Source organism: Natrix helvetica (genome assembly GCF_964273705.1).
Source record: "Natrix helvetica genome assembly, chromosome: 1".
NCBI lineage: Eukaryota > Metazoa > Chordata > Lepidosauria > Squamata > Natricidae > Natrix > Natrix helvetica.
Window position 1 is genome coordinate 13,186,459 of NC_138548.1, and position 13,161 is coordinate 13,199,619.

The 13,161-nt window shown below is 44.1% G+C and overlaps 1 protein-coding gene across 4 annotated transcripts in view; it reads left to right on the forward strand.

Moving 5' to 3' along the window:
• Positions 1-13,161, forward strand: part of CRTC1 (CREB regulated transcription coactivator 1) — a 107,410-nt gene that overhangs the window by 64,068 nt on the left and 30,181 nt on the right. For all 4 annotated transcript variants that reach the window (XM_081958932.1, XM_081958933.1, XM_081958934.1 and 1 more), the window contains exons 2-6: positions 3,988-4,104; positions 5,725-5,862; positions 6,527-6,588; positions 8,799-8,893; positions 11,901-11,986. In XM_081958932.1, the coding sequence (XP_081815058.1) occupies positions 3,988-4,104; positions 5,725-5,862; positions 6,527-6,588; positions 8,799-8,893; positions 11,901-11,986 (498 nt within the window). The remainder of the gene's footprint in view (positions 1-3,987; positions 4,105-5,724; positions 5,863-6,526; positions 6,589-8,798; positions 8,894-11,900; positions 11,987-13,161) is intronic.

The following is a 13,161-nucleotide window of genomic DNA, read 5'->3' on the forward strand; positions in this document are numbered from 1 at the left end:
GGGGTGTGTATGGGTGTGTTTTATTTTTGAAACCAGTGATAAGATTGAGCTTTTTCACCCATTTCCCCACTTTTCCAACTCTAAACATCTCTTTTGGTTTGCTTGTTTGTTTTAAAGAATTTACACGACGGCTCAACTTGAACAGTGTCAGTCTGGGCAGCTTACAAGAAGCAATCAGGGTAAAAATGTCAATTAGCAATAAACAATAATAAGCTGCTTTATTCCATGTCTGTTTGTTAGTACCTTAACTTGCTGTATCTCTGACAGCCTGGAACTGAACCTGAACCTTGCTCAATCGTGCACATTCATAAAAGAGGTCAGGTGTCTGCCAGGTGCTACTGCCAGCAGAGACAAGAGGCGTATTCTTAAGATAGTCAAGAATGCAAGTAAGGACTGTGACGTTGATGCTATTATACATCTTGGCACTAATGATCTATCCCAGAAAGATGTACTTTCTGTGCAGAATGATTTCCAGAACTTGGGGTATGAACTTAATAGTATAGGTTGTAGGCTTATCTTTTCAGAGGTTTTACCTGTATATAAGGAACAAAAAGGGAAGGGCCAGCGTGTAGCAGAGTTTAATGTTTGGCTAAAGGAGTGGTGTAAAAGGGAAGGCTTTGGTTTTATTAGTCATGAAGCCTGTAGCTGGTCCAATGAAAAACTGTACAAAAGAGATGGGTTGCACCCATCCAAGAAAGGAACTGAGTTACTTGGCATTAAATTCACAGATTTTCTTGATAAACATTTAAACTGAAGAGCGGGGACAGAGAATTAATAGATACAGAACATCTCTGTCCCCAGCAAACTAAAATTCATAGGGTTATAAATGCATGTAACATAGATGTGTGTGTGGGTAAGATTATCACTCCTGCTGTCAAGCAAAACCAAGCATGTAATAGTGATTGTCATACCATGTGCATGAATCACACAAGTGGCAAGAAAATAGGGGCAGTCAGGCATAATACAGGTTATGTAGACAGTAAACACAAGGTCAATCAAAATGGACTCAAATGTCTATATACCAATGCACAGAGCATGAGGAATAAACAGGGAGAATTAGAAATTCAAGTAAAAGAGGGCAGATATGATATTATTGCCATTACAGAAACTTGGTGGGATGAAACTGACAAATGGAACATACAGCTAGAAGGATTTAAATTATTTAAAAGAAATAGACCAAATAAAAGAGGAGGTGGAGTTGCACTATATATAAGAAATAACTATGTCTCTACAGAAATAGAGCACAACAATAATGAGAACTATCTTGAATGCATTTGGGTCAATATTAAAGGTTGTGGGGGAAATGACATTGCCATAGGTCTATACTACAGGCCACCCAACCAAGCAGAGGAAGAAGATGAACTTTTTGCTAGTCAGCTAACTAAGGTATGTAGGAAGCACACCACAATAGTAATGGGAGATTTTAACTACCCTGACATCAACTGGGAAACAAACTCTGCACCAAGTGGAAGATCCAACAGGTTCCTAACAAACCTAGCAGACAACTTTGTTTTCCAAAAAGTAGAGAAGGAAACAAGGGGATCAGCCATACTGGACTTAATTCTCACTAACAGAGAGGAAATGATAGAAGGTGTTGAAGTCATAGGAACCCTGGGGGCAAGTGACCATGCAATATTGGAATTCAACATTATCCAAACACAAGTAGTAGAACAAAGTCAAACTAGAGTCTTGGACTTTAAGAAAGCTAATTTCAATAAACTTAGAGAGAGCTTGGGAAAAATTCCATGGATGAGAATCCTCGAGGGGAAAACAACTCAAGAAGCTTGGGAAATTTTGAAAAATGAGATTAGAAAAGCCCAGTCTAACACAATACCAATGAAGAAGAAAAACAACAGCTCCCAAAAGAAACCAGCATGGCTGCATAAACAACTATCTGACAAACTGAAAGACAAAAAAAGTAAGTATAAAAAGTGGAAGGAGGGGGACATAACTAAGGCAGAATATCAGCAAATAGCCCGAGCCTGTAAAGATGAAGTGAGGAAAGCTAAGGCTCACAATGAAGAAAGGCTTGCCACAAAAGTAAAAATTAACAAAAAAAGCTTCTTCCAACATGTTAAAAACAAGAAAAAAGTTAAGGAAACAATTGGTCCATTGCTAGGAGAAAGTGGCAAGAAGGTGACAAGCAACAGGGAGAAAGCAGAACTATTTAACTCATGTTTTGCATCTGTCTTTACACAAAGGGATAAAACAGTCCAACCTATCAAAAGCAGCACCACAAAATTAGGAACACAAATTGAAATATGGAAGAAAATGGTAAGTGAGCACCTGTCTACCCTAGATGAGTTCAAATCACCAGGACCGGATGGATTACACCCCAGAGTTCTGAAGGAACTAGCAGACGAGATCTCAGAACCACTGAATTATATCTTTCAGAGATCCTGGAACACCGGGGAACTACCAGAGGACTGGAAAAGAGCTGATGTGGTTCCCATCTTCAAAAAAGGGAAAAAATTAGATCCAGGAAACTACAGACCTATCAGCCTAACCTCAATACCAGGAAAGATTCTGGAAAAAATAATCAAGCAACGAATTTGCGAACACCTAGAAGCAAACAAAGTAATAGCCAAAAGCCAACATGGATTTGTCAAAAACAGATCATGCCAGACTAATCTTATTGCATTCTTTGATAATGTGACAAAATTAGTGGACCAGAGGAATGCCGTTGATATAGTTTACTTGGACTTCAGTAAGGCTTTTGATAAGGTAGACCATAACCTACTACTAGATAAAGTAGAAGAATGTGGGTTAGACAGCATCACCACCAGATGGATTGGTAACTGGCTGACCAACCGCACTCAACGTGTAGTTCTCAATGGAACTGCATCTACATGGAGGGAAGTATGCAGTGGAGTACCCCAAGGCTCTGTTTTAGGCCCAGTACTCTTCAACATCTTCATCAATGATTTGGATGAGGGAATAAATGGGGAACTCATCAAATTTGCAGATGATACCAAGCTGGCAGGAATAGCCAACACTCCAGAAGATAGGCTTAAGATACAGAAGGATCTTGACAAACTTGAACATTGGGCACTATCTAATAAAATGAAATTCAATGGTGAAAAGAGTAAGGTTCTACATTTAGGCAACAAAAACGGAATGCACAGGTACAGTATAGGTGATACCTTACTCAGTAGTAGTAACTGTGAAAGGGATCTTGGAGTCCTAGTGGACAACCATTTAAATATGAGCCAGCAGTGTGCAGCAGCTGCCAAAAAAGCCAACACAGTTCTAGGCTGCATCAACAGAGGGATAGAATCAAGATCACGTGAAGTGTTAATACCACTTTATAATGCCTTGGTAAGGCCACACTTGGAATACTGCATTCAGTTCTGGTCGCCACGATGTAAAAAAGATGTGGAGACTCTAGAAAGAGTGCAGAGAAGAGCAACAAAGAGGATTAGGGGACTGGAGACTAAAACATATGAAGAACGGTTGCAGGAACTGGGTATGTTTAGCTTAAGAGAAAGAAGGACTAGGGGAGACATGATAGCATTATTCCAATATCTCAGAGGTTGCCACAAAGAAGAGGGAGTCAAACTATTCTCCAAAGCACCTGAGGGTAGAACAAGAAGCAATGGGTGGAAACTAATCAAGGAGAGAAGCAACTTAGAACTGAGGAGAAATTTCCTGACAGTGAGAACAATTAATCAGTGGAACAGCTTGCCTCCAGAAGTTGTGAATGCCCCAACACTGGAAGTCTTTAAGAAGATGTTGGATAGCTATTTGTCTGAAACGGTATAGGGTTTCCTGCCTAGGCAGGGGGTTGGACTAGAAGACCTCCAAGGTCCCTTCCAACTCTACTATTGTATTATTGTATTATTGTATTGTATTATGCTCAGCGCTAAATTCAGAGCCGTCTCCGTCTACTGAAAATTTCACAGGAAGCTTTCAGTTATCTCTTCCTAATTAGCATGAGCGCACTCACTCCTCTCCTCTCGCTTAATCTCACCATCTTGTGTTTTCTAGTTACAGCTACAGAAAACCCAGTATTTGCAGTTGGGGCAGAGCCGTGGCCAGTACTATGGAGGATCCTTGCCAAACGTCAATCAGATTGGCAGCAGTGCGATGGACATGCCCTTCCAGGTGAATTTGATACTCAGTTCTGCTCAGAAGAATGACGGGAACATTAGAAACCAGTGGCTGTGTCTGTACCAAAAGTTAAATGTATCCCTATAAATTACAAGCAATCCTCGATTTACAGCCACAATGGGCACAAAATTTCTGTTGCTAAATGAGACAGTTGTTAAGTGAGCTTTGCCCCATTTTATCACTTTTCTTGCCACTGTTCCGACCTAGGCTTCCTTAACAAGCATGAAGCAGAGTCTTGGATTTGGCAAAACCCCTTTTATTTACACGACTGGGAATTCCTTTCATTCATAGTCAGCAAGGCTTAGCAAACAGTCTTTCAGAGGAATATTTATCAACACGAGCCTTATCTTGTTTGGAGCGCTGCCAGATAACTAGTTTCCAAACGCAGGGCAAGGCAAAACTTGGCACAGAGTCTCTTACAGTCACAAACAGAACTTTCCACTCTTGAAACCACTGAAGGAATGAATTGTTTCCTTCAAAAGCCCCCTCCCCGTTGACTTCTCTTTTGTTTCCTACGGGAGGGGCCAATCACCTCCAAGGTGTGGCTTTACTCCTAAGTCGACCCTGCTTTCTTAGTTGTTCTTGTCTTCTGGCAGCTCTGCGCATGAGCACACTGGGAACAGGCTCCAGCTGTTCCTCTGCCTCACGACTGTCTAGCTCCCTATATGCCTCCGAGACAGAGCCCTCGTCTGAGCTTTCCTCAACCCCCAGGACTGGCCCATGTTCCTCTCAAACCTCCTCACTGTCCAACTCTGCTGCCAATTCGGCTGGCTGCCAGCGGGCCACAACAGCCACAGATGTCAAGTGAATCACTACAGTTGTTAAGTTAGTAACACCGTTAAGTGAATCTGGCTTTCCATTGACTTTGCTTGTCAGAAAGTGGCAAAAAGGGATCACATGACCCCGGGACACTGCAACTATCATAAACATGAGTCGGTTGCCAAGCGTCTGGATTTTGATCACATGACCATGGGGATGCTTGCAACGGTCATGAAAAATTCAGTTCCTATTTCAGTATGAAAAATGGTCACAAGTAATTTTTTCCAGTGTCATTATAACTTCAAACGGTCAATAAATGCACTGTTGTAAATCATGGGCTACCTGTACGTGTGTCTGAACATTAAATCTTTTGAGAAAATAGAGGTTTCACACTCTTTTTACAATACCAATTTCCCCAGAGGTGAGAGACAGTCACGTGTTATCTCCAGAGGTGGAGATGCAGGTGGTACGCCCCGGTACGGGCGTACTGGTGCCTGCCCAGAGCACTGGGTACCGTTCCAGTACGGTGCTCCGGAGGGCGCACCCGCCCACCCATCGTCCTTACCTGTCTTTAAACTCTTTGGTGCTTCCGCACATGCGCACGGCGTATAACAGTGCCTGCGCGACGCTCAGCCGAGCAGCTGGAGCATCGCAGAGGCGTTGCTGGAGGGTAAGACGCATGCGCGGGTGTGCTGCGCGCATTCATGTGGAGGACGCTGGGCCCCGTTGCAACCGTATCGGTTGCAACTGTATCCGGAACCCACCACTGGTTATCTCCCTCCAGCAGCCTATGATCCTATGGTGGGACATCCAGTAGGTTGTGTTTTAAGCTCTTTCTCTGTCTTTTTTTTTTAGACTCCCTTTCAGCCATCTGGGTTGGACACCAGTAGGACAACTCGACACCATGGGCTGGTAGACAGGGTATATCGTGACAGGAATCGCCTTGGCTCGCCGCATCGTCGCCCTCTCTCCGTGGATAAGCATGGCAGACAGATATCCTTTGATTTGATAAAATGGCAAGAGTAGGATAGGGTAATGAAGAATATTCTTCGATCTGCAGATGATTTTTATTAGATGGGAAAGGATTGAACAATAGCGATGACAAAAATGCTTTTTCCTCTCCTCTTTAAGATAGAGCGATTAAATTAAGCTGGGGAGGACGAAGTACAGACTTATATTCTGTTATTTCAAAAACTATTCATAAGCCTGAATTTCAAGGCACTTTGTTCTTTAATCTGTCTTTTATGCTTTTAATGGACATAGAGTCAAGAGGTTTTGCTCTAGCTCAGGGGTGTCCAAACTTGGGAACTTTAAGACTTGTGGACTTCAACTCCCAGAATTCCCCAGCCAGCATGGTCCACAAGTCTTAAAGTTCCCAAGTTTGGACACCCCTGCTCTAGCTGATTCTGCAGTGTTGTCACCTGACTACTTCGGTTTGGTTATATATCATTGTTTTATGTGATCCTGGCTGGTTGGGATCAGTAAGAGAACACAACGGTCCTGAAAAAATAATGGCATCACACTAACAACGAGTTGTTATTTGATTCCAAAAGAAGAGAACGAATAGTGCAAAAAGTGTTTGTTTGTTTTTTAAAAAAAAGATTTCTTGAGAGAAAGAAACATCTAAAAAACATTTTCCCTTGACTGTCTGATTTACGTGGACAGCTGTCCATATAGTACTGTCTACCTGTCTCCTCCTTCAGATACAAGCTGGAGAAGGTATGTATACAATAATTTTGAAATATAAAAGTCTAACTTTTCAATTTACACAGCGATCATTAAAAGCATATTTTTCGCCCAGTAAAGAATATATTACGGTAGATATCATATCATCCAAGAAATGTTTATTTACCTATCCAATTTGTGCTGCCAAACCAAAGTCAACTCATTGAGATGGGCAGACATGTAATTCAGATAAAAAATATGTATTTGACAAAACAATTGTAATTATTAGCTTAACCGATTAGGTATATTGTCCGCGTGTTTAACTATATGCTCCTTATAGTAAAAATCTTAAAAGCTAGTGGACTGCAATTCCTGGACCATATCTTATTTGATTACATTTACCAATTTACCATTTAAATTTAAATGAAGCACGGCATTAAATGAAGAACCCAGGTTAGGACTAGTAATGGTTCACTATCACAGTTGAGTAACTACCATAATTAAACCTGGAGTTGGAATGTGGGCAGTCCTTCCTAAAGTGCATCTGAAATGGTTCAATCTACTATTCTAAACTTAACTGCATATTCATGACAATTGGTATCTTTCTCCTCACTACTTCTACTCGAAGGCAGGTAACAATTAGTATAAATACTTCACATAGTCAAAACAACATTAACAAAACAAATTAAAAACCACAGCGTAAGAATGAAATAATTTTAAAAGCCTAGGAAATTAATCTCTCTCTGAACATTCTGTTTCCCTTATACATACTTTGGGAAAAAAACATCCCAAAGCATTCCAGAGGTAGGACAGGTTGACCACAGGGGGAAACCTTGGTGTTCACTGAGTTTGGTTGTTTTCTTGCAGATGTTTCATTATTTAACTACTGTTTTTTTGGAGTATACCTTTTTCCCTCAAAAAAGAGGGTGAAAATCTGGGTGCTTCTTATACAGGGAATACAACATTTTTGGCCTCCCGAAACCCCTCTCTCTTTGCAAAAATGGCTTCCAGAGTGCTCCTGGGGGCTGGGGGGGATAGAAATGAGTGAAAAACGAGCTGTTTTTTGTTTGCCCCAGCCCCCAGGAGCACTCTACATAGCACTCCTAAAGGCTATGCATGTCCTGTTTTTGGCAAAAAAAAAAAAAAACAACGGGCCTGTTTTTGCGAAAACAGGCCCTTTTTGGGAGGTCTGCAGAGTGCAAAAACTTTTTTTAAAAAAAAATTGCCTCTTCAAAATCTTGGTGTGTCCTATACTCTGAAAAATACGGTAGGTGTTGTGGCCCAGCAGGATCCGGGTGAGCTGCTGATGGACTTGGATAGCGAGGAACCATATTAGTCTGGCCTGGACGATGTGGAGGACCCTGTGCAGGGCTCAGACTCAGAGCAGGGACCAGAGAGGCTGGTTGGCCACCAGGAGGCGCCTGAGGCATGGAGCAGTGGGGAGAATCAAAGGCAGTTTGTCCCTGATGCTAGATTGAGAAGGGCTGAGAAACGGAAGCAGCAACTCCGTAGGCAGACTCACAGAAGTTGATTAAGCACAGGTGGTTGTGGATTGGCCCCTCTCAAGAGAGATTATAGGTGAGGCGTTGGGCGGGGACATTTGCAGGAAACAACCCTTCGAATTAGTAGTGAAGAAAAGTTATCTGTGTATTCTAGCAGTGTCTGCTCGTTTGGACTATCTGCATTGTTTCATTTGAATTATCTGGGTTGCTCTATTGAACGCGTGGAGAGAGGGGTCAGAACAGGTAGGTAACATCTTCAGTGCTAGAAGGGAATGGTCGTGGTCAGAAGCCTTCATGACCAGAGGTTCTACGGTGTGTGTGTATTATAGCCACATGTGTGTGTGGATATAATACACACATACATACACATATATGTAGATACACAGACACACTACACACACATGATATGGCAAGATTCTGTTCTTTTTTTTAATCACCCACTTCACTTCAGCTGCTGTGAGTTTGGAGCCAACCTCTGCCGTCAGCTTGAATGGCTTGCTGCGCTCACAAAGGTGAAAAACAGTCCTTTTAGGAATTCCAATAGTTCTCCATTAGTCTTACTTGCGTTATGCTTGGATATCAGTTCATGAAGAGCCGTGGTTATAAACTCTATCCAAGGCAGAGAATATTATAGGGATATGAGGAATGCTTAGCAGCTTGGGAGCTAAATGTTTGCCTTTGGTTAAAAAAAAAAATACGTTCGTTGCAAATGCTTTATATACTTGGCGAATATTTTAACAGTTTCTTCCCCTTCGTCACTAGGACCAATTCTGATTCTGCCCTGCATCAGAGCACAATGGCCCCCACTCAGACAGAGCCTTTCTCAGCTGGGTCACAGGATATGCAGCAAAAAAGAGGTGATTTAAAAAAATAAATAAAGCAAGCACAATCCAGGAGTTGTGAAAAATAAAAAAAGAAAGCTGCAAAATTGCCTGTAAACTTCGTGTGGGGCGGAGGGTGGGGAGAGGAGGAATTGGAGAGATGCAGCAAAGGTTATGAAATTCCACATTAGAAAAATATTATCCAAAAGCTGGAGTTATTTTGGCTGTTTTGTGTGTTGGATCCCGAAGAGGAAAAATCGAGATAGAAATGGAGTCACTGAAAACCCTGGAAAGTGTGTCAGTGTTGATGTTCGTACAAAATGTAGATCGTGTATCATAACGACTCATGAACAAATAATAGTTGGGTTCCTCTCCTGCCCTCCAAATTCTTGCATCTCCAAAGAAATCAAATAAATAGAGTTAGATCAGTGTTTCTCAAACTTGGCGACTTTAAGTCCTGTGGACTTCAACTCCCAGAATCCCCCAGCCAACATAGCTGGCTGGGGAATTCTGGGAGTTGAAGTCCACAGGACTTAAAGTCGCCAAGTTTGAGAAACACTGAGTTAGATGGACTACTACCGTGTTTCCCCGAAAATGCAACCTACCCTGAAAGTAAACATTAGCTTGATTTTCATACATGCACCCAATATAAGCCCTACCCCCCAAAAAATAAGCCTTAATTAAGACCCCGCCCACTCCAGGGTGCACGGGTCAAATTTAAGCTAGGGTGGGCATGTGGGGTGGAGCTGCCCTACTACTTACCTTTGGACAGTTGCAGCCACACCTCGCACACCCCGACACCTGCCTCACCGGCCCATTTCTTCTGCAGCTGGCAAGGCTTTCCTGAAGGCTTCTACAGCCGATAACAGAGCTCCAAATCGATCTGGAGCTCTGTTATCAGCTGCAGAGGCCTTCAGAAAAGCCTTGCCGGCCACAGAAGTTCCTGAAGGCCTCTGACAGCGAAAAGGAGGCCCAGGGCAATGCATGCAAGTGAGGCGAGTCAGTGGATGACATTCCCTCTCCTCTGAAAATAAGACTTGGTGCCTTTTTTTGGGTGGCAAAAAAAATATAAGACAGGGTCTTATTTTTGGGGGGGAAGCATGGTAGTAACGTGACCAAGCCCAAGGCAACTTCCTGGACTTCTCTGATTTTCAGGGATATGCTGAGAGGATCAGCATTGAATAGTAGATCTCTGAACTTTCAGCTCTTCTCAAGGTTCATAGAATGATATAGGTAATCTAGTGTCCATCATATCTGAACTTCATACCAAGTTAGTATTAAAGTTGGATTTGGCCTGCGACTTGTTTCTTGCTGACAAGTAGCAGCCCTCCTGAACGTCTTTGATTTTTATTTTTTTAAAATGGAAGATGCCAGGAATTTTGTCACTGAGCTGTGTGTGTGACCTTTGCTTAAGAAGCTTTGAAAAATGCCAAATGTAACTTACCTGAGTGACAGCTGCCTCTACTTCCCTGATAAGAGTGATTTGAAGCCTTCATCTTCTTCCCTTCCCACTGTAGCCCTGCACGGCTGTCTACTTGGTTCACGGGAGTTTGAAGAATGGAGGGGCTGTAGACACGCACACAAGCCGCCTCCCAGTTCTGTCCTCACTGTCCTTCTAAAACAGTGCTTCTCAATTATTTTCTGTCATGCCCCCCCTAGGAAGAAGAAAACATTTCACGCCCCCCCCCCCGCGCGACTGTAAATAGTATCATTTGTCTATAAAATTGTTATAAGTACACCTCTGCATAACATAGCACACCGGTCTTTCCTCGTCTCCCACCGTAGTCACATGCTTTCTTTCCTCTTTCCCTCTTGCTTGTCTATCCTTCCTTCCACCCTCCCTTCCTCCTTCCCTTCCTTCCTGCCTCCCTTCCAGTTCCCTCCTTCCTCTTTCCCCCTGCCTGCCTTCTTTCCTCTTTCCCTATCCTCCTATCCTTCCTTTCTCCCTCCCTCCTTCCCTGCCTCCCTTCCAGTTCCCTCCTTCCTCTTTCCTCCTGCCTGCCTGCCTTCTTTCCCTCCTGCTTATCTATGCTTCCTTCCTTCCTTGCACCTCCCTCCCTTCTGCCTGCCTGCCTTCTTTCCTCTTTCCCTATCCTCCTATCCTTCCTTTCTCCCTCCCTCCTTCCCTGCCTCCCTTCCAGTTCCATTCTTCCCTCCTTCCTTCTGCCTCCTTCCTGCCTGCTTGCCTTCTTTCCTCTTTCCCTCTGGCGTGTCTGCTTTTCTTTCCTTCCTTTCACCTCCCTTCTGCCCTTCTTCCCTCCCTCCCTGCCAGCAGCTCCTCCAGCATCCCAGCTGGAAGCAGCAGCACAACAGTCGCCGTTACCAGGGGCGAAGGGGTGGCGGTGGCAAGATCGGGCGACCGCCGCCCCTTTGTCCCTTCCCCAACAGCGGCTGTTGTGCTTCCGCTTCCAGATGGAATGCTGGCAGTGGAGCTGCTGGCGGGGAGGCGAGCTACGCGGTGGCGAAGACGGGCGGTCCCATGCTTCCCTCCCTCCCACCCCCGCCCGAGCAGGCTTCTTGCACAGCTCCAGCCCGCGGCTCCAATGAAAATCCAGTCCGAAGTGCTGCCACTTCCAGGCGGGATATATTATGCCTCGCCCACGCCTTCGCCGCCGTTGCACCCAGATGGAAAGGGAGCCTTCGCGCCCCCCTTTACGGAGCCTCGCGCCCCCCCCAGGGGGGCGCGCCCCACTATTTGAGAACCGCTGTTCTAAAAGGATTTCTCCTTAACATTTGCTTGATAGTGAGGAAAATGTTTCCTAATAAAAGCAGAGCCCTCAATTGTGTTGAAGCTGCTTCTTTTGTTCAAATGATGGAGGAATCTATTTTGTCCCCTCCCTTCAATATCTGGGGATCAGAAACTGGGGAGGGGGGGACTCAGCCTGCCTCCACTTTCAGCATGCACAAGAACTCTAAAGTTAGAGAGCTGATTGAGAAGAAAGGAGATGGGATAGCCCTACAAAGGATCCTCTCTACTCACTTCTCCTCTTTCCCAGGGATTTTCAGAGCACACTTGGCTGATATATTCTTTCTCACACTGTAGTCTTATTACTGACGGTTCCAGGCATGGAGGAAGATGCATCAGAGACAGAGAAAAACCTTTCAAAACAAGGATGGGATACTAAGAAGGTACTGGCACTAATTTTCGCAGTGTATATGAGCTACTGACACCATTGAGCTGTCAGAGATTGTAAAGCTTTCTTCTTAGAGCGCAGCACATACCTAGAAGTGAAAGGGGTTATTCCGGACTTTAAAGTGAATGGTATGTTTGGTGTATAAACCAGGGCTGAAATACTCAGTTTTTAATTTTAATTCTAGTTTTCATGCATCAAAATTGGATCTTGTGTTACAGCCAAAGGTGGCATTCAGCTGGTTCGGATCGGTTCAGGCGAAACGGTAGCGGAAATTTTGAGTAGTTCAGAGAACCGGCAAATACACCTCTGGTTGGCCCCGCCCTCCCACCCCCGTCGTTCCCTGCCCTATATTCCCTTGGTTTTTAGCTCAGCTGATTCGCGTGGCGGAGTGGATTGCCACGCCTCAGCTGCGCTAAATAATAGCTCAGCTCACCAGCACTGACACCGAGGATGGTCTTTGAGTGCTGCAAGCGCATGCTAGGTGCACTCACATGCAAAACATCAGCGCGAGCACGAAGCGCTCTCTCATAGAACCGGTAGGAAAAGATTTGGAATCCCACCACTAGTTACAGCACATCGCCGTAAGTTGGCTTTCTGTCATTCTTGGTTTTTCAAGGGAGAAGGAGGAAAAATAGAAGCCGCCCCTCTTTCACAGCCCAGCTAGCTCTCCAGAAGTATTTTTTTTCATCCACCGTTCTCTCCATTCATGTGGAGGCATATGTAGTTGGCAGCTGAAGTGGGGGATAGAGTTAAGGGGCTAGTTAGCTTGGAATTCCTGCAGGGAATTCCTGATGGAGACCTTCCCCCACTCTTCTAAATCCTCGAAGTGCTTATCTGGTTGGTCTCAAGAGAGTGAAGTCAGTCTGGTGAGATTCTTATAAATAGGCAAGAAGCAATAAAGATGTCAGCGTTCCAAATATGCAGAATTAAATCAGAGTCCAAGGCAGAGCTATCCTTAAAGTTCCAATTTAATAAGACAGACCTGTTGGCATTGTGCTATGAAATCCCAAATCTGATTTTGCTTCCTGGGATTCCACTCAGTTGAAAGTTCATGATCTTATCCCCACACCCATAATCCATCACATGGCCCAATCTTCTTCTTCCACGCTGGCATCTCCACCCAGTTGCTTCCGGCCAGATGTCGAGGTGCGGAGACAAAAGATGACCTTG